We start from the raw sequence: 22,933 nt of genomic DNA, 5'->3' as shown, positions 1-22,933 counted from the left end.
TAATATTTGATAAAAAGAAAAGGGCTGTTTTGACTCACAATTTTGAGAGTTTAGCCCATGACCAGTTGGCCCCATTGTAATTTTTATATATTATTATTATTATTATTATTATTATTATTATTATTATTATTTTACTCTTTGCTCTTTGGGGGCCCACCACCCAGCTCCCAAATAATCACATGGAGACTTACTCTTTCTTATGAATGCCTGGCCTTAGCTTGACTTGTTTCTAGGCAGCTTTTTAAAAATTATCCCATCTACCTTTTGCCTCTGGGCTTTTACCTTTTTCTATTTCTGTGTATCTGTTTTTCCTCCTTCTTATTCTGTGTCTGGCCGGGTGGTTGGATGACTGGCCCCTGGAGTCCTCCTCTCCTTCTCTTGTTCCTTGATCTTTTCTTCTCTTTTCTCCTTCTATTTATTCTCTCTGCCTGCCAGCCCTTCCTATCCTTTCTCCTGCTAGTTATGAGCCATTCAGCTCTTTATTAGACCAATCAGGTGTTTTAGACAGGCAAAGTAACACCGCTTCACAGAGTTAAACAAATATTCCACAGCATACACAAATGTAACACATCTTAAATAATATTCCACATTTCCTCCTTCTTGTCTAGACAAAAATGAAAGGTTTTAACTTTAACATAGTAAAACTATATACAACAAAAACAGTTATCAAGTAAAAATTACATTTACAATATTCAGTCTATTTGTATTTAGCAAATTTAGAGTAAATACTCCATTGTCTATCATATCTTAGTGATTCTAAAGTTTTATACCTAATTTACTTTTTATCATAACTAAGGAAAACTATAACTTTAACCATTTAGTTTCTAACTCCATAAAAGACCCCATTAGGAAGTAATATTACCTAACAACAAAGACATCTGGCTGCCTGGACAGTCACCCAAAGTTCCTCTACAACATTGGGGCATCCATCTTCAGCCTACAGGCCTAGAGTATCTGCCAGACTCTTCTATGAAGCAGGAATTTTGAAGGACTGTCCTGTCTTGTTTTGGCAAAGTTCAACAGTCACTTTCTTATGTGTCTTGCATGTCCGGTTTGTACAGCACACTGTCAGGCAGTTAATGCAAGAGCAGTTTCTTGCCCAAATAGCTAGCCTTGCCACATTGAAAGCAAACTCATATGGAGTTTCTTTGATGCCCATCATCCTTTTATGAGGTAGATTGGTGCTGCCAGGAGCAGACATGTCTCACTGTCATAAAAAGTCTCAGGTTATTAAACATTTTAAATGCCATATTCTGTAGGTCTTTGAAGTGTTTGAAGATTATCTAAACATATATATTTAACCATGAAAACATACCTAATATGACTACAAATTTGATTATTATAGATTAACTACTCACCTCATTTCTTAATTATACATTCTATTTTTAAATGAGCTGCATAAGCACAATACCCCAAACAGGATTAGAAACATATATACAGTGTAACAAAATAACTTTAAATTTGTATCAATATACTAAAATCCATGCCAATGCAAAATATCTGGGATTAATAGTTGTCTTTTTAACCTATATTCCTGTATTCCCCTAAATTATAACAGATATCCATAACCCACCAAATAACCAAAAACCACCCACACCCCAATTCTTGGGAATGTAGGCATTGTCTTGTCTAGATTGCTTCCTGTTGTCTGTGGGCAAAGGCATCTTTATGGGTCCCTGGGAAAATTGAGATAATGGCCAAGTCCTGGGAAGACCAGCTATAACCTTTGTTGATATATATCACTTGTCAGGATTCAGGAAGTCTCCCTTGATCAAATCTAATTCATATCAATTCTGAAGGAATCCACAACCTTTGGTTTCCTATGGGAACAAAAGCAAAACCTCTTCTCCAAAGCATTTTTTGAGTTCCATTTTAAAGTTAAATCATTCTTAAAATATCTGGGCTGGTTTATTTCATCAATCCCTCTTTTAATCCCATGTCTCTTAGCCACTGTCGTTGGTTTATCAGCAATCAAAAAATTCAATATCAATACAGCAACATGCAGGATTTAAACTCCTTGTGTATTTCCCATCTCTATCTACATGGCTTATTTTTTTTATTACTTTACTTCTCTCTGGAAAGACTTTATTATTTTTAAACTATTCATTTTGTTCTGTGACTGTCTATACTCTTTCTTTCTTCTTAAGCCATTTAGAGGTTTTATTTTCATCTTCATATCTATAGTTTTTTTTTTTTTTTTTTTTTGTTCTGTGTGAGCAAAAAACTGCTAAGCAGCATGGCTGGGACCTCCAAGTGGCTTTGATGGCTAGCTCCATCCACTTCTTGGATCATGAAAGCCAAACCTAAAGCTCTTAGCCTGGTCAGAGGTACTTTTGATCAGGAAATGCATTCAACCCCCCAGTTCTGGAATGCCAGTGCCCTGAACTGTGGAAGGCATTACTTAGCATGGAAAAGGCTGTTTAAATGCTCTGCAGTATGGCAGAACTTCTTAAAGGAGCCCTGTCCTTTTTTCTCCAGCTTTCTCAGGCCCTACATGGAAATATGGGCCCATGTTGGAATGCCAAAATGTAGGTTTTTTTTTTTTTTTTTTTTTTTTTTATTTTAGTCTTTGTTCTTTGGGAGCTCACCACCCAGCTCCCAAATAACCACATTGAGACTTTTTTTTTCTTATGAATGTCTGGCCTTAGCTTGGCTTATTGCTAGCCAGCTTTTCTTAAATTATCTCATGTACCTTTTGCCTCTAGGCTTTTACCTTTTTCTATTTCTGTGTCTTTTCTTTCCTTCTTATTTCATATCTGGCTGTGTTGCTGAGTGGCTGGCCCTTGGCATCTTCTCTCCTCCTTTTCTCGCTCCTCCCTCCTTCTCTCTCTTCTATTTATTCTCTCTACTTGGCCGTACCACCTGTCCCTCTCTCCTGCCTACTTATTGGCCATTCAGCTCTTTGTTAGACCAATCAGGTGTTTTAGACAGTACAAAGTAACACAGCTTCACAGAGTTAAACAATTGCAACATAAAAGATTGCAACACATCTTTGCATCATTAAACAAATATTCCACAGCATAAATGAATGTAACACATCTTAAAATAATATTCCACGATACTCCATGACTTCTAGACCTCCACCAGCCATCATAATGGAAGCACATGGAGGCCACAACAAAGTCTGCTCCCTGATATTCTTGAATGCTTGAGTTCTAAACCTTTTCCTTTCTTAAGATGAGGTTCTGGGTTCATAGGGGCCATGTGAAATTGTTTTCTCATCATTAACTCAGAAATTTATTTTTAGTTTTGATGTCTTCTTCCAATGCAAAGGTAGAAAATTTTGGTTGGTAAATGTTCTTCTAACCCTGTAATTGATAGTCCTTTGTCCTCTAGAGGAAGGAACTAGATTGGGTAAGAGATGCTACTCAGAGGAGGAAGATTGATGTAGAGGTCCACTTAGGGTGCTTAGAAATGGGGAGTACTACTTAACCACAAAGGGAGGCTATGAAACACATAGACATGCAGAGGGAACTTGACCTACAGCGCTTACTATGTAAGGTGGCTCTTTCCTGACTTGGAGTTGACTAAGGACTTTTTAAATGCTGTGTTGCTCACTTTCTGTTTCTCCATACCCAACATTCTACACAATTCTAATCCTATGTTTAAGACTTTAGAATGTAGTTTGAAGAGCAGACCACCATTGTAACTTGTGCTGTGCTTTCACACCAGTATCTGACTGGAGTTCTGGATTCAGCTCACTCTGGACCAGTTCATGTAGCTTATATACCATTGAAATGTTTGGTCCAATTGTCAAAACAATTAAAGTACATCATATACAAAAGAAAAAAGAACCAAACAGTAGTGGGTGGACACTAACACTGCGGAGGACCTGCTGTGCTTTGTGCTGAGGCTTCACAGACATCACTCCATTTCTTTGTCGGTGCTGTCAAATCATTTTGTAGCTAATGGAGTAACTAGAGGGTGCATATTCTGCCCTGGGTCACACAGGAAGGAAGAATTGAAACCGAAGTCTAAACTGATGAACTTCAAATCACAGTTTCCATCCTGGGAGACTAATTTAAAGTGGTAAACCCAGGCTTGGTAAGGTGAGGGAGAAGAGGAAGCAGAGGAGGGAAGGCCCAAGAATAAGGCTCTTTGCCAATACCATGGGGAAACCTTTAAAGATTTATTATTTTTTTAAATTATGTCTGTGTGTGTACCTATGTGAGTTTATGGGTACCACATGCATGCAGGTGCCTAGAGGCCAGAAGGTGATGGATCCCTTGAGCCTGGAATTACAGGGGGTTCTGGCTCCTCTGCAATAGCAATAAGTGCTCCTAACTGCCAGCCTGTCACTCCAGGCCTATGGATAATGTCTTAAATATAATATAGTATGAATGTGTAAGGACTGTGAGCCTGGAGATAGTTTTAATGACTCGTGTTGTTTATTAATGCTGATCTTGGGCACATCTTCGACCCTCTCTGAGGGTAGTACACAGTGAATGGCCACTGTGCAAGAGTGCCTTCATGCTGACAAGAGCAACCAGGCTTGTATGTGGAGACAAAAATCATGTCTCTTTCTGTGGCGGTTCTGTCATGAACTCTAAGAAAGGGGGAAACACCCAAGAAGCTTTGAAGGGATTGCAAGGTGTTGTCCCAGATCTGTGCTTGGAACACAGTGGATGTGGAGAGAGGGAGACAGAGAGTAATACGGTGAATGGAAAGGATCTAGCACAGCCGTCCATATTTGGACCATGGCCTTGGGTTCTCTATGATCCTGGGAAGTAGAAGATTCATCATTGATTACACACGCACATAGTTTAAGAGCTAACTGTGTGATGTGTGTGGAACTTTAACAGCCACCGTGTGCACTTGGAGCTGCCGCTCAGAAACAACCTCCTCCCTCTCTCTTTCCCTCCCTCCCTCCTTTCTTCCTTCCTTCCTTCCTTCCTTCCTTCCTTCCTTCCTTTCTTTCTTTCTTTCTTTCTTTCTTTCTTTTTCTTTCCTCTCTTCCTCTCTCTCTCTCCTTCTGTATATGTACTAAAATAGGATTCTGCCAACCACAACCTTTTTTTAGTTTCTTTTTCTTTTGTGTTGTTTGTAGAAACAGAAAGAAGTTGTGGCTTGCTTTTCTAGGTCTTTGGATGACAAAGCTTTTTACCCCATTTTCTTAAAATCCTCTCTATAGCTTTATAAAAATGTTTCAAGTCTAACATAGCCTTTATAATAATGAATCTTGGGTAATTGTACACAGAATAAAAGATCTATGCATGAAAAAGCAATTATTTTACCTGTTGCATTTAGAGTTGCCAAGTTGGTAGTGTCTGATACTGCTGTTGTCCATTAAATGAATCCAAGTGTGCCTCGTTTGAGATGGGCTGCCCAGTGTTCCAAGCCAGTCATCTTGCAGACCAAATGGACTTCCTTAGGATGGACTTTCAGTAAGATATTCAATGTGTTCCCTAAAAGAAATATACATAAGACCACAGAGCTGTTGTGTCAAAATTGAGGGGCACTTTTCTTACAACTGTTTACTATTGTTTTCTTACTAGCCATTTGACATTTCTGTGATTTAAGAAAAAAATTTAGAAACCGAAACAAAAATAAATGAATGGAAGTTTCTCAAAGTTCCTCCTTCCTCCAGGATGTTTGGCTCCAAGTTACTGTAGAAACAAACACCCGGTACCCCACAGCACTGGGCTTCTGGGAAAGGGAACATGTGATCATGTTGCACTGCCAATCGGAAGAATTCAGTTACACAAAACAGAATGATCAGAGTATGTGGGCCCAGGAGGGAAAAACAACATGTGTGACTTACGTGTTATAGCATGCTGTTTCTAAAGTGACCAAAACTTATGTGTCCTGTGGCTGCTGATAGTGAAAGAGAACATGGTTCCTTAGGGTATCTTTCCCGGAGCTTTGCCATCTTACCCCAGAGAGCCCCTCTCAGCTCCAGTCTCTGCTGGAACATGGGCTACTTAATTTTTACACATGCTCCTTGAAAGTCGAGAAATTTTTCCTTAATAGTTTAAAATCAAAACAAAATGCTGACCATCTATGTTAGGTTTGAAAGAGGAGGAAGTGGCATGTCTTACAAAATGGGGCAGACCCTGCTGAGGAGTTCATTGCTTCATTTCTTTTCTTTGTGAAGCTTCCTGTTTGGGGTTTGATCTTAACCGCACCACACATGAAGTGAGAAAAACAGAGCAAGCTGCTCCTCTAAGATAGGACTGAAGCCTTTCCGTTTCACTTCCCTTCTTCCTCGCAGCCTTTTGCTTCTCTGTGAATCAGAAGCTTGTGCTGTGCCCGTGTAAGCGCCCTTCAGACCCTTGCAGTGAAGAGCTGCGCGGGCTGCAACCCTCCAGCTTTCCGGAGGACAGCTATGCTTGTGAGCTTGCTGTGCCAACGGTGCCCCTGGAAGTGTGCAGTGCAGCCAGCCCCCTGCTGCTGCAGCTCAGGCCGTGTGGAGCCTCTTTCTGTTAGAGTGTTTTCAAATGTGTGCTTATGATTCTTTTGTTAATTGGTCTTGCTGCCCGTTTATGAACCACCTGAAATCAAATTGCTGTCTACCTTGTTTGCTCACCATGGTGTCTGGTTTCTAACCATGACACTGTGGTGCTTCTGAGTCACCAAATTCATGTTCTTTCCAAGCCGTTCCTTCAGGACACGGGAGGTGGTTGTGAAAATGCAGCCATTCTCCAGTATCTGTAGATAAGAGTCCGCATTCAGGCAGTTAGTGGCTTTTACAATCTTACCTACCTTCATAAAGAGTGTTTGTCCTAGTTAATTTTCTATTGTCATGACAAAACACCATGGCCAAGGTAACTTATGAAAAAAGCATTTAAATTTTATATGCCCATAACACTATCATCATCATCATCAACATCATCATCAAAGTCATAGAAATATCTGTTACTTCCAAAGTTACTTTCTTCCTCTTTTACTATCATGTTGTTGAGTTTTAAGAATACTTACCAGCCATGTGTAGTGGTACAAGCCTTTAATCTCAGTACTTGGGAGGCAGAAGCAGGCAGATCTATGAGTTTCAAGCCAGCCAGAGTACACAGAGAGACACTGTCTCAAAAACAAAAACAAACACTTACCTACGAATTTCCTGGGTAACTTTAAGTAGATTTAAGTAGACCTAGATTATTAGTTGTGGGCACCGTGTTATATAAATTTCCAGATCTTATTTTCATAGAATAACTTTAACTTTATACCTGTAGCCAACCCTCCACATTCCCCATAATTGCTCACAACCACCACCCAACTCTGTTTCTATGAGTATATAGAATACAGTAACCCCATCTCCCTTTTCAGTTTATTTCATTTCATTTCTCTGGGTCTATCCATAATATCACTGTGGTGGTTTGAATGAAAATGGCCCCATAGGCTCTTAGGGAGTGGCACTATTAGGAAGTGTGGTCTTGTTGGAGTAGGTGTGACCTTGCTGGAGGACGTGTGTCCCTGAGAATGGGCTTTGAGTTCTCAGAATCTTATGCTGGGCCCAGTGACACTTTCTCTCTGCTGCCTGCCAATCTGGATGTAGAACTCTCAGCTACCTCTCCAGCACCATGTCTGCCTGCATACCACCATGCTTCTTGCCATGATGATAATGGACTAAACCTCTGAACTGTAAGCCAGCCCCAATTAAATGTTTTCCTTTATTAGAGTTGCTGTGGTCATGATGTTTCTTCACAATAGAAACCCTAACATCAGAATCCCCTTTCTTTTGAAGGCTGACTGGTGTCCATTGTTTAAACAGATTATACTTCCTTTATCATTCATCTATTATGACACTGCATTGATTCTATAACTCAGTTCTTGTGAGTGACACTGGACTGTCAATGAATATGAAAGTGCTGATAAATCTTTGAGATCATGATTTCAGTTCTTCGGGGATATATCAGAAGTTATACCATTGAATCTAAGGCCATTTGCTTTGTGATTTATTAAGTCCACATAATGTAATTGATGTGGGAGCCCACAAAAGCTTCCTAGTGAGATCTGAGCTTGCTTTACACAGCAGGGCTGCATTAGGGGATGGCTTGACCACATGCGTGGTTACTAGGCATTTGGGATGGTCTGTACTTGGCTGTGCTGTGGGAGGTCTTTTGCTCCACCCCTTGGCATTCCTTTAAAAGCTCTTTAGAAAAGACAGAAGGGACTGGTGGCTTTTGACCCAGGCCTTCCAGAGGCTATCCTATGTTTCTGTCTCTCTCTTCTATATTTCTATCTAAATCCCTCACTCCTCAAAAGTCGCTGGAGTAAATAAATGTGGGAGCTTGGCCCCCACAATTTGGTAATTATTTTACTAATTTAGATTTCTGCTAAGAGTGTACAAAGATTTAGTTCGTATCTTCTTCAACCCCTGTTAGCTTTTACTTTGGTTTACAGTAGGCCTCCTCATGGGTGTGTGGTGCTCACTGTGCTTTTGATTTGAATCTTCCTCATAATTTAAAATGTTGAACACCTTTTCATATACCTGAGGGAAATTTGTATGTTGCTGGAGGGCTTCTCTCCAGGTTCCCTAAGCCCCGCAGTCCCACAATCCAAGTATAAAATAATCACTCAGACACTTATATTATTATAAACTGTATGGCCGTGGCAGGCTTCTTGCTAACTGTTCTTATATCTTAAATTAACCCATTTTTATAAATCTATACCTTGCCACGTGGCTGGTGGCTTACCAGCGTCTTTACATGCTGCTTGTCCTGGCAGTGGCTGCAGTGTCTCCCCCCTCAGCCTTCCGCTTCCCAGAATTCTCCTCTCTCCTTGTCCCACCTACTTCCTGCCTGGCAACCTACTTCCTGCCTGGTCACTGGCCATCAGTGTTTTATTTATATAGAGCAATATCCACAGCACTTGCCCTTTTTTTCTTTTTTTAAAAAGGAAGGTTTTAACTTTAACATGGTAAAATTACATATAACAAAACAATTACCGAGCAAGAATTATAGTTACAATATTAAAGAAGATGTCCTATCTATCTTATATTTGTGAGTTTAAGGTTTTATATCTAACTTATCTTTTATCATAACTGAGGAAATTACAACTATCTAGTTTTCAACCACATCAAAGACCAGAGAAGGAACATAATGGTACCTGAGAAATGGTAGATGGATGTAAGCAACTTTCAGGAATCTTGCAAAAGTAGACCAAGACAGCTGGGAGCCTGGACAGTCACCTAATGTTCTCAGCATTGTTGGTGCATTCAAATTGGCTACAGGCCTAGAGTATCTGACAGACCATTTTTAGAAGCAGGAATTCTGAGAGACCATCTTACCCTGTCTTGGCAGAATACAGTGGTCGCTTTCCTTGTGTCCCACTTGTCCAGAAAGGACAGCATTGTATTTGTACTGTCAGCCATCAAGGCAAGGGCAGTTCTTTGCCAGTAGGCCATTTTGTGCCAAAAAGACAAACTTCCAAATGGAAATGTCTTAGAAGCCCAACATTCTCTCGGGATCAATTGGTGCAGCCAGGAACAATTGTGTCTCACGTCAACAGAATTTTAAATTATTTAAATACCATATTCTCTAGGTCTATGAAGTGTTTGAAGATTACCTGTCTATCTGAAATATATCTATGTATACCTAGAAGACTTAACTAACATGGCTACAGATATGATTATCATAGATGACTAATTATTAATCTATTTTTAATTATCCATTACAATTTTAAATGAGTTACATAAACATAGTACCTCAAACAAGAATAGAAATATATATATATATACAGTATAACAAAATTAACTTCAAGTTTGTATCAATAAACTAAAATTTATACCAATGTAAAACATTTTAAACATAAACTAAAATCTATACCAATGTAAAACATTTTAAACAAGTTGTTCTTTAAAAGTAGGTTCATTAATCTACCCTTTTATCTTATTATCTCCATATCCTCCTATATATCTATATCATATCCCCTTTTCTTTTTTAGAAAGAGATCACATTTATAATCAACCTGTTTTAAATAAAAATATTGGTTTTTTCTCTGTCCCACACCAGAGGGCCCTTTTGATTTGGGACACAAGAATCTCTTAACCATTTGTTTTAAAGCAATATGTCTGGGTTTAGAGGGGGAGTGAGCCAATTCCATCTCTAAAGCCAGCTTGGTATATTTGGGAATTTGGGCGTGGCATTTCTTACTACTTCCTGCTGGAGGAGGGTGCTGTATCTTATGGGGACGCAAAGAAAATTTTAGGCCTATGGGGTAGTCCTTGAGGTTGTATTGTGGGAGCCAGTTGCTTTGAAACCGTTATGGATGTTGGATCATCTGGGCCATGGTGTCATTGGAGATCTTTTAGGGGGTCTTGGCTGGTGAAACCTGATGTATCTTAATCTGGAACAAATCCACAGTCTCTGGCTTTCTGTGGAAACAAAAGCAGAACCTCTTTTCCAAAGCAACATATCCTTAAATCCAAATTTTGAAGTCAAGGTACCTTTAAAATATACATTTTGGCATAATTTAACAGCTTTTGTAATCAAATGTTTTTCTTTAGTTACAAATATCAAAGACAACATAATCCAGATTCTCTGTGTGGTAGCCATCTTTACGTGGCTTATTTTTTATATTACCTTGAACCTATTGTTTTAAACTTTAAAAAGACTGAAATGGTGCTGTGTCTGCTGGCTCCGCCCACTTCAGCTTCCCAACATGGCAGTGGTACGTTTTTTCGCCAGCTCTGGGAGTCATCAAGTCTCAGAAATAGTGGGTCTAAGCTTTTATCAAAGCAGCGTGTAGCCCAGAAATCTCTCTTTTTTTTTTTTTAAATACTAGTAAAGACTAAATCTACCACACAGCTTAATGTGCTGCTGGCAGACACCTCATTTCCACCATACTGCCGGTCAAACACACACGCCAGGAACCCGCCAGTAGTTCAAACCTGCGTTTTGCGGTGTCTAGCTGCCGAATGAGACAAGAAGCAGGAACCTGGTTTTGGCTCTGTTTAGAATTGGTTATTAAATATTCTCAGGTTTAAGGTGAAACTCGAGCCATTGGCGCCATTTGTTGCTGGAGGGCTTCTCTCCAGGTTTCCCCAAGCCCCGCAGTCCCACAATCCAAGTATAAAATAATCACTCAGACACTTATATTATTATAAACTGTATGGCCGTGGCAGGCTTCTTGCTAACTGTTCTTATATCTTAAATTAACCCATTTTTATAAATCTATACCTTGCCACGTGGCTGGTGGCTTACCAGCGTCTTTACATGCTGCTTGTCCTAGCAGTGGCTGCAGTGTCTCCCCCCTCAGCCTTCCGCTTCCCAGAATTCTCCTCTCTCCTTGTCCCACCTATTTCCTGCCTGGCAACCTACTTCCTGCCTGGTCACTGGCCATCAGTGTTTTATTTATATAGAGCAATATCCACAGCATTTGTATGTTGAATTTTGTCTGGTAATGTCTCCTAGAACTCTGTTATAGTGTAACTATATGATGTGAAATGCTTTGCTTGCATTCAAATATTTACAATGTTTAAGAGAATAAAGATGGAGATTTTCAGTAAATGGGGAAATTTGTCCATATGAGCATAGTATTCATCTTTTAAAAATATTTTTAATTAAAAAATTATGAATGTAAGTGTTTACATGCATGTATGTACACCACATGCATGCCTAGTGAAGGATGCCCTGGAACTATAGTTGTTATCTGTCAAGTAGGTCTTGGGAATCAAAACCAGGTCCTCTACAAGAGCAGCAAGTGTCCTTAACCCCGGAATCCAGCCCCACTACTCGTCTGTTACCTACACAAACTGTACCACATCAAGGGTACAATGTTTTGGGAAGGTTTCCTCAATCTTAGTGCCATTATAATTAGGGGCTTATAAAATAAGTAGTTTGCTATACTTTATAATGCTTTTGTAATGGCAAAAAGCTGGAAACATCCCATATGTTGAATACCCCATTGTACAGCTATGAAAGGAGTGGTTTGTGGCACTGTAAACAATGAACAAATATGTGTGCTTAAGGGGGGTGTCTAAATGATATCAGAAGCCACTAACATCACATAAAAACAGATAATCTGGTGTTCCTGATGAAAACACATGTCACCAACTATGAGGAAACTTGCAGTAGCCAGAGAAAGGAAATGAATAACTCATGACTGGAGGGAATTAGAATGGCCAGGTGGAAGCTATAAGCTGTGATTTTCTGAAATAAGATGAGTTAGCTACGGGTATTCTCATTTGATAGAGGAAAAAATTCAATGGACAATGATATGTCTGTGGGCACTTGAGCAGTAAATTCAAGAACAGAACCCACCCAACCTTTCTGGTTCATTTAACAACATGCATTCCATTTGAGACTAGTGCCATTGCCATCAAGGAACAGCAAACCTCATAAGACAGACATGAGGCAGTACAGACTGCAGCAATGGCCAGACCTCAAAAGGAAGACAATGGCAGTGTCTTTCCTGAAAGGAGTATGAAGTATGGACTGTTTCTTTAGCTAAGAGCAGATTCATGCAATTCTGAGATCAAAAGGAGCAGATAATAAGACTGGCATCCTTTCATTCAGGAGAGGCACCTTCTCCATCTAAATGGGGCCAACGGCACCTTGTAGAAACCCTCCTAGAGACTGCTCTGTGCTCTGCTTAGAACAAACCAGCAGCTACAATGTACACCTGCCTTGGTAGATTGGTGATCCAGGTAGTTGTGTATGTTGTAGAGCAGAAGATCCCTGGCTTGATGCCACGTGTCAGCATCTGTTTGATGATTGTCTTTTTTAGGTTGTGTTTCATTGGAACAATCAAGCTTCTACTTGAACTGGACAAGCAGGCAGGCCATGCAGCAGTGGACACAAGCGAAGAACTGTGGCCAGCAGTGTGGGTGTTGAGCCATTGACCCTGTGGCCTGGTCTCAGCTGCCTGCTTGAGTGTGGTTTCAGACACTGTGGAGACCTAAGGCAGTTAGGCCAGGACTCAGGTACAAATTGGCATCATTAAGGGCAGAACTGCTGACACTCATGCAGAAAACGTTTTAGTTTGGAAACATTTTAGTAAATTATTACAAAATTGAAGGAAACACAAAGACTACAATAAACAGTATTGGAGTTAACAATTCCTCAGGGTTTCAATAGCTCCAGTTTTGAAAACTACTACAGTATTACACAGTCTTGAACATACAAATTAAATGTAAATATTGTTGCATTTGACAGAAATGAATATTTTCATATGAGGTTTTTCATTAAACTAAGAACTAATAGGGAAGAACAATTGTCATTGTGTTCTTTCTTTGTAAATGAATGTACTGGATAGTTTTATGTCAACTTGGTATAAGCTAAAGTCATCTGAGAGGAGGGAACCTCAACTAAGAAAACACCTTCATAAGATCAGGCTGTAGACAAGCTTGTAGGGCATTTTCTTAATTAGTGATCAATGAGAGAGGGCCCAGCCCATTGTGGGTGGTGCCATCCCTGGGCTGGTGGTCCTGGGTTCTATAAGAAAGCAGGTTGAACAAGCCATCTGTAAGGAGCAAACCAGTAAGCAGCACTCCTCCATGGCCTTTGCACCAGCTCCTGCCTCCAGGTTCCTGCCCTGTTTTGAGTTCCTGTCCTGACTTCTTTCAGCGAGCAGTACTATAAAGTGTAAGCCAAACAAACCCTTTCTCCCAAAATTGCTTTGGTCACAGTGTTTCATCACAGCAATAGTCACCTTAACTAAGGCAATAAACTTATAGGAACAGGTTACATACTATACTGGGTAGTTTTGTGTATCAACTTGACAGAAGCTAGAGTCATCAGAGAAAGGAGCCTCAGCTGAAGAAATGCTTCCATGAGATCCAGCTGTAAGGCATTTTCTCAATTAGTGATCAATGGGGAAGGGCTCAGCCCATAGTGGGTGGGGCGATGCCCCAGCTGGTGGTTCTCTGTTCTATAAGATGGGCTGAGCAAGCCATGGGAAGCAAGCCAGTAAGCAGCTCCCCTCCATGGCCTGTGCATCAACTACTGCCTCCAGGATTTTGCCCTGTTTGAGTTCCTGTCCTAACTTCCTTCAGTGATGAACAGCAATGCTGAAATGTAAGCCTAATAAACCCTTTCCTTCCCAACTTGCATTTTAGTCCTGGTGTTTCATCATAGCAATAGACAGGCTCACTAAGACAATAAGGAAGTGTTTTGGTGTCAATACTAAGCCTAAAGCCTTGCTTAGAGTCTGGTAGTCGCCACAGCTGCACAAATGTGCCAGGAAACACTAAGATGAATATTAAATGATTTTGCACTTGAAATTCAGTTCATGCATGAATATAATTAGAGTTGGGAAGATGGCTCAGTGGTTAGGAGCACTGACTGCTCTTCCAGAGGACCCTGGTTCAATTCCTAGCAGCCATACGGTGGCTCACAGCTCTCTGTAACTCTAGTTCTAGGGGATCTGATGCCCTCCTCTGGCCTCTGAGAGTACTTACTGCATGCATGTGATGTACAGACATAGAGACCAACATACATGCAAAACACCATGCATATAAAATTTTCAAAATTGTTTTAAAGAATGCAATAACCATTATTCTTGAAAAAGTGTTCTACAAAAGAGGCTCATTGACTCTAGATATTATATTTTAAAATGACTCTTTAGAAATTTATCTTGATGTTATCAACCTTCTTCTCCATTAAACATGGCCAAAAATTACTTGTGATTTTATAGTTCCCAAGAGCAGCTGACATCATTTTCAATCATGTCAATTAAAAATGAAATTGCAAAAGTATAAATTTTGATAACCTAATAAATTATTTTGCAGAAAAAATAAGTCAGAAAAATCTTATGACCAGGCAAGATGTCACTGCACTATTATTTATTTTATTATATAAAATTATTATAAAACTTTTTCTTGTAATTTATATAGTCTGTATTTATTTTGTTTTCATGTATCATCATAAAATTTATTGTATTTCATAAACAATAAAACATCTTAAGGGGTAAATTTTTTATTTTGGGTAATTTTCATCATAAATTTTTCTTGCTTTTTCCCTCCTTTTCCACTGGATTAGGCAGCTTCTCAGGGAGCCTGCTGGCATGGCCTGGGGCAGAGGATTTTCCAAGCTGGTGACAGAAGGGGGGCGGGGCTTTGGTGTTGCTCTCCGGAACTTCTGCTTGGACGGGTTAATGTTCTAACACGTTGACTAGGTTATTGTCACTTCATCGGTTTGGCGTTAGCACTTCATGCCTGAAATCCCAGCAAATTATTTGCAGTTGTAAAATGAGAGGAGTAGCTGAAATTGTTCGCTCTATTGGCAAATATTCTTGGTACACATTCTATTATATGTATTACTTGCTGGGTGTTGAAGATACCTACACAAATGCAGTTTCCTTTTTAAGAAGTATAATTAGGGAGATTGTAGTTGGTTCTTGTTTTACTCTTTGGAGGTCTGCCACTCAGCTCCCAAATAAATACACAGATACTTATTCTTACTTATGAATGCCTGGCCTTAGCTTGGCTTGTTTCTAACTAGCTTTTCTAACTTAACGTATCCCATTTCTCTTTAACTATGTTTTGCCTCTGGGCTTTTGCCTTTATTTATTCTATATCTTTCTTTCCTTCTTACTCTGTGTCTAGCTATGTGGCTGGCCTCTGGTTCCTCCTCTCCTCCTTTTCTTGCTCCTTGCTCCCTTCCCTAGATTTATCCTCTTTTTTATTCTTTCTGCCTGGCAGCTCCACCTATCCCTCTCCTGACTAGCTATTGGCCATTTATCTCTTTATTAGACCAATCAGGTGTTTTAGGAAGGCACAGTTTTGCACAGACAAAGTAACACAACTTTGCAGAGTTAAACAAATGCAACATAAAAGAATGTAATGCATCATTGCATTATTCAACAAATGTTTCACAGCATAAATGAATGTAACACATCTTAAACTAATATTCTCCAACAGGAAACAGTATGAAAAATAATAAATTATCATACAGTATTTTTAAGTGTGGCTACAAAAGCATGGACAAGCTACGTGCTATAGAAGTATCAGAAAGCAAAGTGTGATTAGCCTAGTAGGTAGCTAGAGAGGTCCTGTCACTGTCATATGTGGTCATATTTGACTCATGTTCTTATTGTAACCCTTTTGCTACTAGGAATTAAATGGGGGAAAGGGTCTGCTGCTTAAGATTAGACATGTTCCAACCCTGCTGCATATTATTTATTGGGTGGATAAGAATGGGGTTTGAATGGATAAGTATAGCATGTTCCAACAGACTGCTGCCTGTTCTCTGCTTGGCTTCCTAAGAGCCTGTTTCTGCCTCCCTTCACCCTTCCCATGCCTGGATCTCAAGATGGCTGCTGGTTTATATTTTCCAGAGTCACTGCTAATAATTTTAGGATATATGTGTATGTACAGTTTGCATGTATGTACGTTTACATTTTAGGGGGCACTGTGCATGTGGAGGCCCCAGGTTGATGTCCAGAATCTTCTTTGATTGATTTTTCACCTTAGCCTTTGGGGCAGGGTCTCTTAATCAAATCCAGAGTTCACTGATTGGTTAGTCTCTCATAGCTAGCTTGTTTGTCATCTAGTTATACATTTTTCTCAGTGCATCGATAGCCTGAATGTATTGTAGATAGCATCTGGGGCTGAGGGCATATGGAGGTAGTAGAGAACTTACATAGCATGCTCAAGGCCTGGGTTTTGTTCCAGAGAGAGAGAGCAGACAGAGACTAACTTATTTTAGTTAACCTTTGCTTACTTTGTACAATTTTCTATTACTTTGTAAGTGAAGACATGCTTAAATAGTTAAATATGAACTGGTTTTATTTTAGAATTGTGAAAAATGGAAGACGATAGCACAGACCCAGAAAAAGAAAATGAAGATGACAAGGAGGAAGCAGAAGAAACAGAAGAGGAGGAAAATAAAAAGGACCAGAAGGAGCACCCTTCTGTCATAATGCCCACAATTAACATTCGAGAGGAGAGGCTTGTCAATTTAGCTGAAACACCAGCTTTCCGCTGTCTGAATGAGGTATGTTTCTTTGTATGTTATTACTAGAGTAAAACCTAATCTTTGCCCACTTAAAAATTCAAATCTATGTCATTTTCAAAACTCTGGGTTACATAGCTCATATAGGCTGTAATCATATGCACAGGCTGAAAGTCTTAAAAACAAAATGGATCCTGCTTTTCCCCTAGGCTAACACAGTATGTAGGCTCCTTTAAAGTATAATATTTACATACATATTGTCCATTAAGTGCATTTCAGAAGTTGGTGCATGACATCTAAATTTTTCTTTAATTATTGTATATTATATACCCGTTAACTTTCATAAAACAAAGATAAGAAATCTAGTCACAACACTCATCCCCAGAGACCCAGGCTCCAACTGGTTCTTCCTGGCATCTCCTTCTAGCCTTCCCTTCTAGATGATCTCCAGTCCTTTCAGACTTTGCTGACCCACAGAACCTTGCTCTACTAGGGATCCCCAAGGACCCCACAGCTGCCATACTTGACTAGGACCCAGAGTGGGCAGAACAACCAAAGAATGGAACACTCAACCAGCAAAGATAAAACCAGATCCCTATACCAAGAAACACTTCAGATGCTAAGATTCCAGATGTCTAGATCCCAGTGTAAAAATTCCAAATATGAACAACCACAAGAGTATGCTTCCCTCAGAAGTCTGCAATTCTAGTGTAAGAAGTCCTGAGAAAAGCAATTTAGCTGAAGCATAAGATGAGGACTTCAAAATAGCAATTATGAATATGTTCAAAGACCTAAAGAGGATGTAAATACATGCCGTAATAAAGTCTGGGAAAACACAAACAGTTGAATGAAATAGTGAAAACAATTCAAGGTATATGAAAGTAGAATTTAACAAAGAAAAAGAATCACTAAAGAAACCTAAACTGAAATAAAACTGGAAATGAAAAACAAACAAAAACCTTAGAGGTAAGTCCCACCCACAGATTAGAAAACATAGAAGGAAGAATTTCAAGTTTTAAAGACAAGACAGAAGAATTGCTAGTCTAGACAAAAGAAACATTAAATAAATAAAAATCCAGGAAATGGAACACTATGAAAAAAAAACCAAACCTATGAATAATAACTATAAAAGAAGGAGAAGAATCAAAGTCAAAGTCATGGAAAATATTTTGAACAAAATCATAGAAGAAAGTGTCTCCAATCTAAAGAGAGATGCCTATCAATAGATATACAGAACACCAAAGAGACAGGCCCAGAAAAGAAACTACCCATGTAAAACATTAAATGTACAAAGCAAAGAAAGGATTTTAAAATGTGGAAAAAAAAAAAAAAAGACCAAGTCACATATAAGGTAAGCTGGAAAGGCCTGGACAGATGTTCTGTAAGCTCTAGGGATGCCAGGTCAGCCTATACACCCAGCAAGATTATCAGTCAGAATCAACAGAGAAAGAAAAAGTTTCATAACAAAAACAAATTTAAATAATTCTGTCCACCAGTTCAGCTCTACAGAAAAGACATTTATTACACACAACAGGCCACCAGAAATAATCCCAGAACAGTTAGCCAAAAGTGAGGAGAAAACCCAAACAAACCACAAAATAACATGAATTAATAAATACTGTTTATTTTTAACTCAATGGTATCAATTCCCCAATTAAAAAAAAAAACATTGAATTATAAAACAGGATCCACCTTTCTGCTTCATCCAAGAAACAATACCTCACCACCAAGGACAGACATCACCTTAGAGTAAAAGAATGGAAAAAGGTATTCCAAACAAATGTAACCAAGAATCGGGCAAATGGACCTATTTTAATATTAAAAAAATAAATAAACATCAACCCCAGACCATTCAGAAGAGACAGGAACGAACACCACCTATTTATTAAAGGGAAAACCCACCAAGAGGACTCACAATTCTAAACATCTATGCACCAAGCACGAAGGCACCAAGGTCATAAAAGAAACACTACTGCAGCTAAAATCCCACGCTGACCCTCACACAGCGATAGTGGGCAACTTCAGTTCCCCATGCCCACCAATACACAGGTCATCCAGATTAAAAGTGAATAGAGAAATACTGGAGTTAAATAACATCAGAAATCAAATGATTCTAACAGACATCTATAGAATGTTTCACATAAACACTCCGAATATATCTTCTTCTCAGCAGCCTATAGAACTTTCTCCAAAATTTACCCCATATTCAAATACAAACTAAGTCTTAACAGATCTAAAAAATTTGAAAGAGTACCCTATATGCTATGTGACCATCATGGATTACAGCTAGATGTCAATAACAATAGAAATGGTAGAAAGTCTACAAACTCGCTGGAAGCTGAATAACTCACTAATGAGTTGGGTCAAGACAAAAAATCAAGAAAGAAACAAAAACTTTTTAGAGTTGAACAAAAATGAAAACATGACATACCAAACCTATAAGACATGATGAATGCAGAAAGCAGTTCCAAGAGGCAATGTCATAGCACTAAGTGACTACATTAAAAAAAAACTGAAGAAATTTCATATTACTAACTTAATAATTGAAGCTCTAGAAAAACAAAACAACAAAACTACCCTGAAAGAGTAGATGGAAAGAAATAATCAACGCAGAGCTGAAATGGAAAAAAAAATTCCAAAGACTCAATGAAACAGTTGATTCTTTGAAAAAATCAGTAATATTGACAAACTTTTAACCAGCTTAACCAAAATATATAGAGAGAAGTGAAAAGGAGAACACTATAACAGATAGCGAAGAAATTCAGAGAATCACAAGGACACACATTTTTAATAATTTCTATTCCACCAAACTGGAAAGCCTAAAAGAAATTGATGGATTTCATGACATATACAACCTACCAAACTTAAATCAAGATGAAATAAACAATTTAAATGGACATATAACCGCTAGTGAAATAGAAACAGTCATTAAAAATCTCCCAACCAGTAAAAGCCCAGGACAAGGTGGATTCAGTGTCAATTCTAATAGACTTCCAAAGAAATAACAACATAGAAACTGAAGGAATATTTACTAGTTCTTTTTCTGAAGTGGCCTTTACCCTGATACCAAACCCACACAAAGAGTCAACAAAAAGGGAAAATTATAGACCAATATCCCTTTATAACCATAGATGTAAAAATTCCCAATAAAATATTCACAAAATGAATCCAAGAACACATCAAAAAGATTATCCACTATGGTGATATTGTGTTCCCCAATATATTGTGCACTCTAATAAACTTATCTGGGGTTAGAGAACAGAACAGCCACTAGATATAGAGGCCAGAAAATGGTGGCACACACACCTTTAATCCTAGCATTCTTAAGGCAAAGATCCATCTGGATCTCTGTGAGTTCAAAGCCACACTAGAAACAGCCAGGCATGGTGATACATGACTTTAATCCCAGGAAGTGATGGCAGAAAGGTATATAAGGTGTGAGGACCAGGAACTAGAGCCCGTTTAAGCTTTTAGGCTTTGAGCAACAGTTCAGCTGAGATCCATTTGGATGAGGACTCAGAGGCTTCCAGTCTGAGGAAACAGGATCAGCTGAGAAGTTGGTGAGATGAGGAAGCTGTGGCTTGTTATGTTTCTCTGATCTTCCAGCATTCACCACAATACCTGGCACTGGGCTTGTTTTTGTTTTTTTTTTAATCAATAAGACCTTTTAAGATTTGTGTTGCAATCCACCATGATCAAGTTGGTTTCATTCCAGGGATGCTGGGGTGGTTCAACAAATGTAAAACAATAAACATAATCCACCACATTAGTAGACTAAAAGACAAAAACCACACAGTCATCGTATTAGATACAGAAAATGTCTGAGACAAAAATCCAACATCTTTGTGATAAAAGTCCTAGAGAGACTAGATATACAAGGGATATACCTCAAAATAATAAAGATAATTTACAGCAAGCCCATGGCCAACTCCATTCTAAAGGAGAGAAACTCAAAGCATTTCCACCAAAATCAGTAACAAGACAAGGATGCCTACTCTCTCTGTACCTTAGCTAGAGCAATGAGACAACTGAAGGAGATCAATGTGGATGGATGTTTCTCTTCCACCTGCCTGCTCCCAAATACCTAGCAGCTGCTTCCCAAATTGCCACACAGAGGCTTATATTATTTATAAATGCTTGGCCAATAGCTCAAGCTTATTACTAACTAGCTCTTACAACTTAAGTTAACTCACTTCTATTAATCTATGTATTGCAATGTGGCTTGTGGCTTTACCTGTCCTCCAGCATGTCTTGCTTCCTAGGCAGCTGGCTGGTATCTCTCCTGACTCTGCCCTCCTTCTTCCCATGATTCTCAGTTTGGCTTTGCTGCCTAACTTCCTGCCCACCTACTGGCTTGTCAGCTTTTTATTAACCATTGAGAGTAATACATATTCATAGTGTAGAAAAGGATTGCTCCACAGTAGAGCAAGAGGACGCAAGTAGGAAAAGAACTTAAAGTATATTTGCTGATGATATGATTTAAACATAAAAGACCCAAAAACCTCCACTGGGAAACTTCTAGAGATGATTAAACACCATCAGCAAAATAACAGGATACAAAATTAACACACCAAATCAGAAGCTTCTGTATTAGGGCTCTCTAGAGGAACAGAGCTAATAGGATGAATATATGTATAAATATATGGAATTTATAAGAGTGGCTTATGGGGTGTGGCCCAGCGAGTCAACAGTGTCTGTATACTGATGGAAAGTTCACAAATCCAGTAGCTGTTTAGTCCATGAGGCTGGATGTCTCATCTGTCTATAGTGTATGTTGGAATTTCAAAGAAGTAGGTTCTAATGCCAGTGAAGGAATACCAGCAGGAGAATGGATGAACTTGCTAGTGAGAATGAGGGCAAGCAGGCAAAAAACAAAAGCTTTCTACTTTAATAGCCTTTTGTGTAGGCTCCCACAAGAAGGTATGGCCTTCTGATATTAAATGATCCAGATTTAAAGTGTGTATTCTCATCTCAAAAGGTCCAGTCAAGAAAATCTGACTTGGAGTAGCTTCTGTGATTTCTCTAATTTCCATAACATGATACTGTTGAAGAAAAGCTAGCTATTCTGTAGACTCTCTTTCTGTGTGGGTTTTCTGATTTTTTCATTATTAGGTTCAAGTTACGCAGGCTAGGAAGGAATATCAGAATGCTGTACTCTTCCCAAGTATTTCACATCAGAGCATGAGATGATGACCTGAGCATTGATGTGTTGCTGATCTTAGTCACCTGGTGAAGGCGGTACCTTTAGGTTTCTCTTCTATTTATTATAATTGTTTTTCTTTTTGATATTAACAAACACCTAATATGGAAATACTAAAGACTATATATGTATTTTAGTCCTCCTAAAATTTTGACCTATTTTTGACATCAGTTTAGGATTCATACAAAAACCAATTACTCTTCTACTAGTTGCTCAATCATAGTTTCTGATTCCGTCATCCTTTCTGTAGCTCAGAATATCTTTTGGTATTGAAGTGCAGTGGATTGAATCCAGATGTCTCACATGCTAGCCACACATTCTCCCATACCCCCAACTCAAACACTCTTTTTAAAATTTGAGATAGGTCTCCTTATATTGCCCAGACTGGTCTGAAACCTCTGGATTGAACTGACTCTTCTGTATCAGTCTCCTGAGTTCTGGGACTACACATGCATGCCACTGTGCCTACTACTTCAACAATTGTATTAGGTTGCTTCCTGTATGCTATAAAGATCCCTCTCCACTTTCTGATTTACTTCTTTGTCTGTATTTAATAGTGTGGCCTGGCGAATTTTTATTTTAGTCAGTGGGGTGTAATCCATTCCTGTCGTTTATTTTTATTTCCAGATTTGTCCAATGTTCATGCTTTAAGTAGGTTCCTTTTGGCCCATCTCCATGATTTTTCTTTGTGTGTGTGTGTGTGTGTGTGTGTGTGTGTGTGTGTGTGTGTGTTTGTTTGTATACTTTCTTACTTTATGAAAATGTATTCCATGTTTTTCTGCACCCTGTAGCTTGAGTTTTCTCTCCGGGTCCCGCCAAGCCCCAGCAGTCTGACAGCTCACTTATAAAATAAATACACAGATGCTTATATTGCTTACAAATTGTATGACCGTGGCAGGCT

General features: G+C 39.0%; 1 protein-coding gene across 2 annotated transcripts in view; it reads left to right on the top strand.

The window, feature by feature from the left end:
* The window catches only part of Ccdc146 (coiled-coil domain containing 146), a 157,663-nt gene that overhangs the window by 13,387 nt on the left and 121,343 nt on the right, over positions 1-22,933 (top strand). The window contains exons 1-2 of one of the 2 annotated variants that reach the window (XM_037203559.1): positions 12,765-12,862; positions 16,675-16,874. In XM_037203559.1, coding sequence (XP_037059454.1) covers positions 16,686-16,874 — 189 coding nt within the window. In that variant the 5' untranslated portion in view covers positions 12,765-12,862; positions 16,675-16,685. Of the gene's footprint in view, positions 1-12,764; positions 12,863-16,674; positions 16,875-22,933 lie in introns of those variants that run through there. The other variant, XM_028890906.2, reaches the window with a different exon arrangement.

Source organism: Peromyscus leucopus, chromosome 3 (genome assembly GCF_004664715.2).
Source record: "Peromyscus leucopus breed LL Stock chromosome 3, UCI_PerLeu_2.1, whole genome shotgun sequence".
NCBI classification, from domain to species: domain Eukaryota; kingdom Metazoa; phylum Chordata; class Mammalia; order Rodentia; family Cricetidae; genus Peromyscus; species Peromyscus leucopus.
Note: the sequence above shows the minus strand (reverse complement) of the source record. Positions and strands in the feature narration are given on the sequence as shown.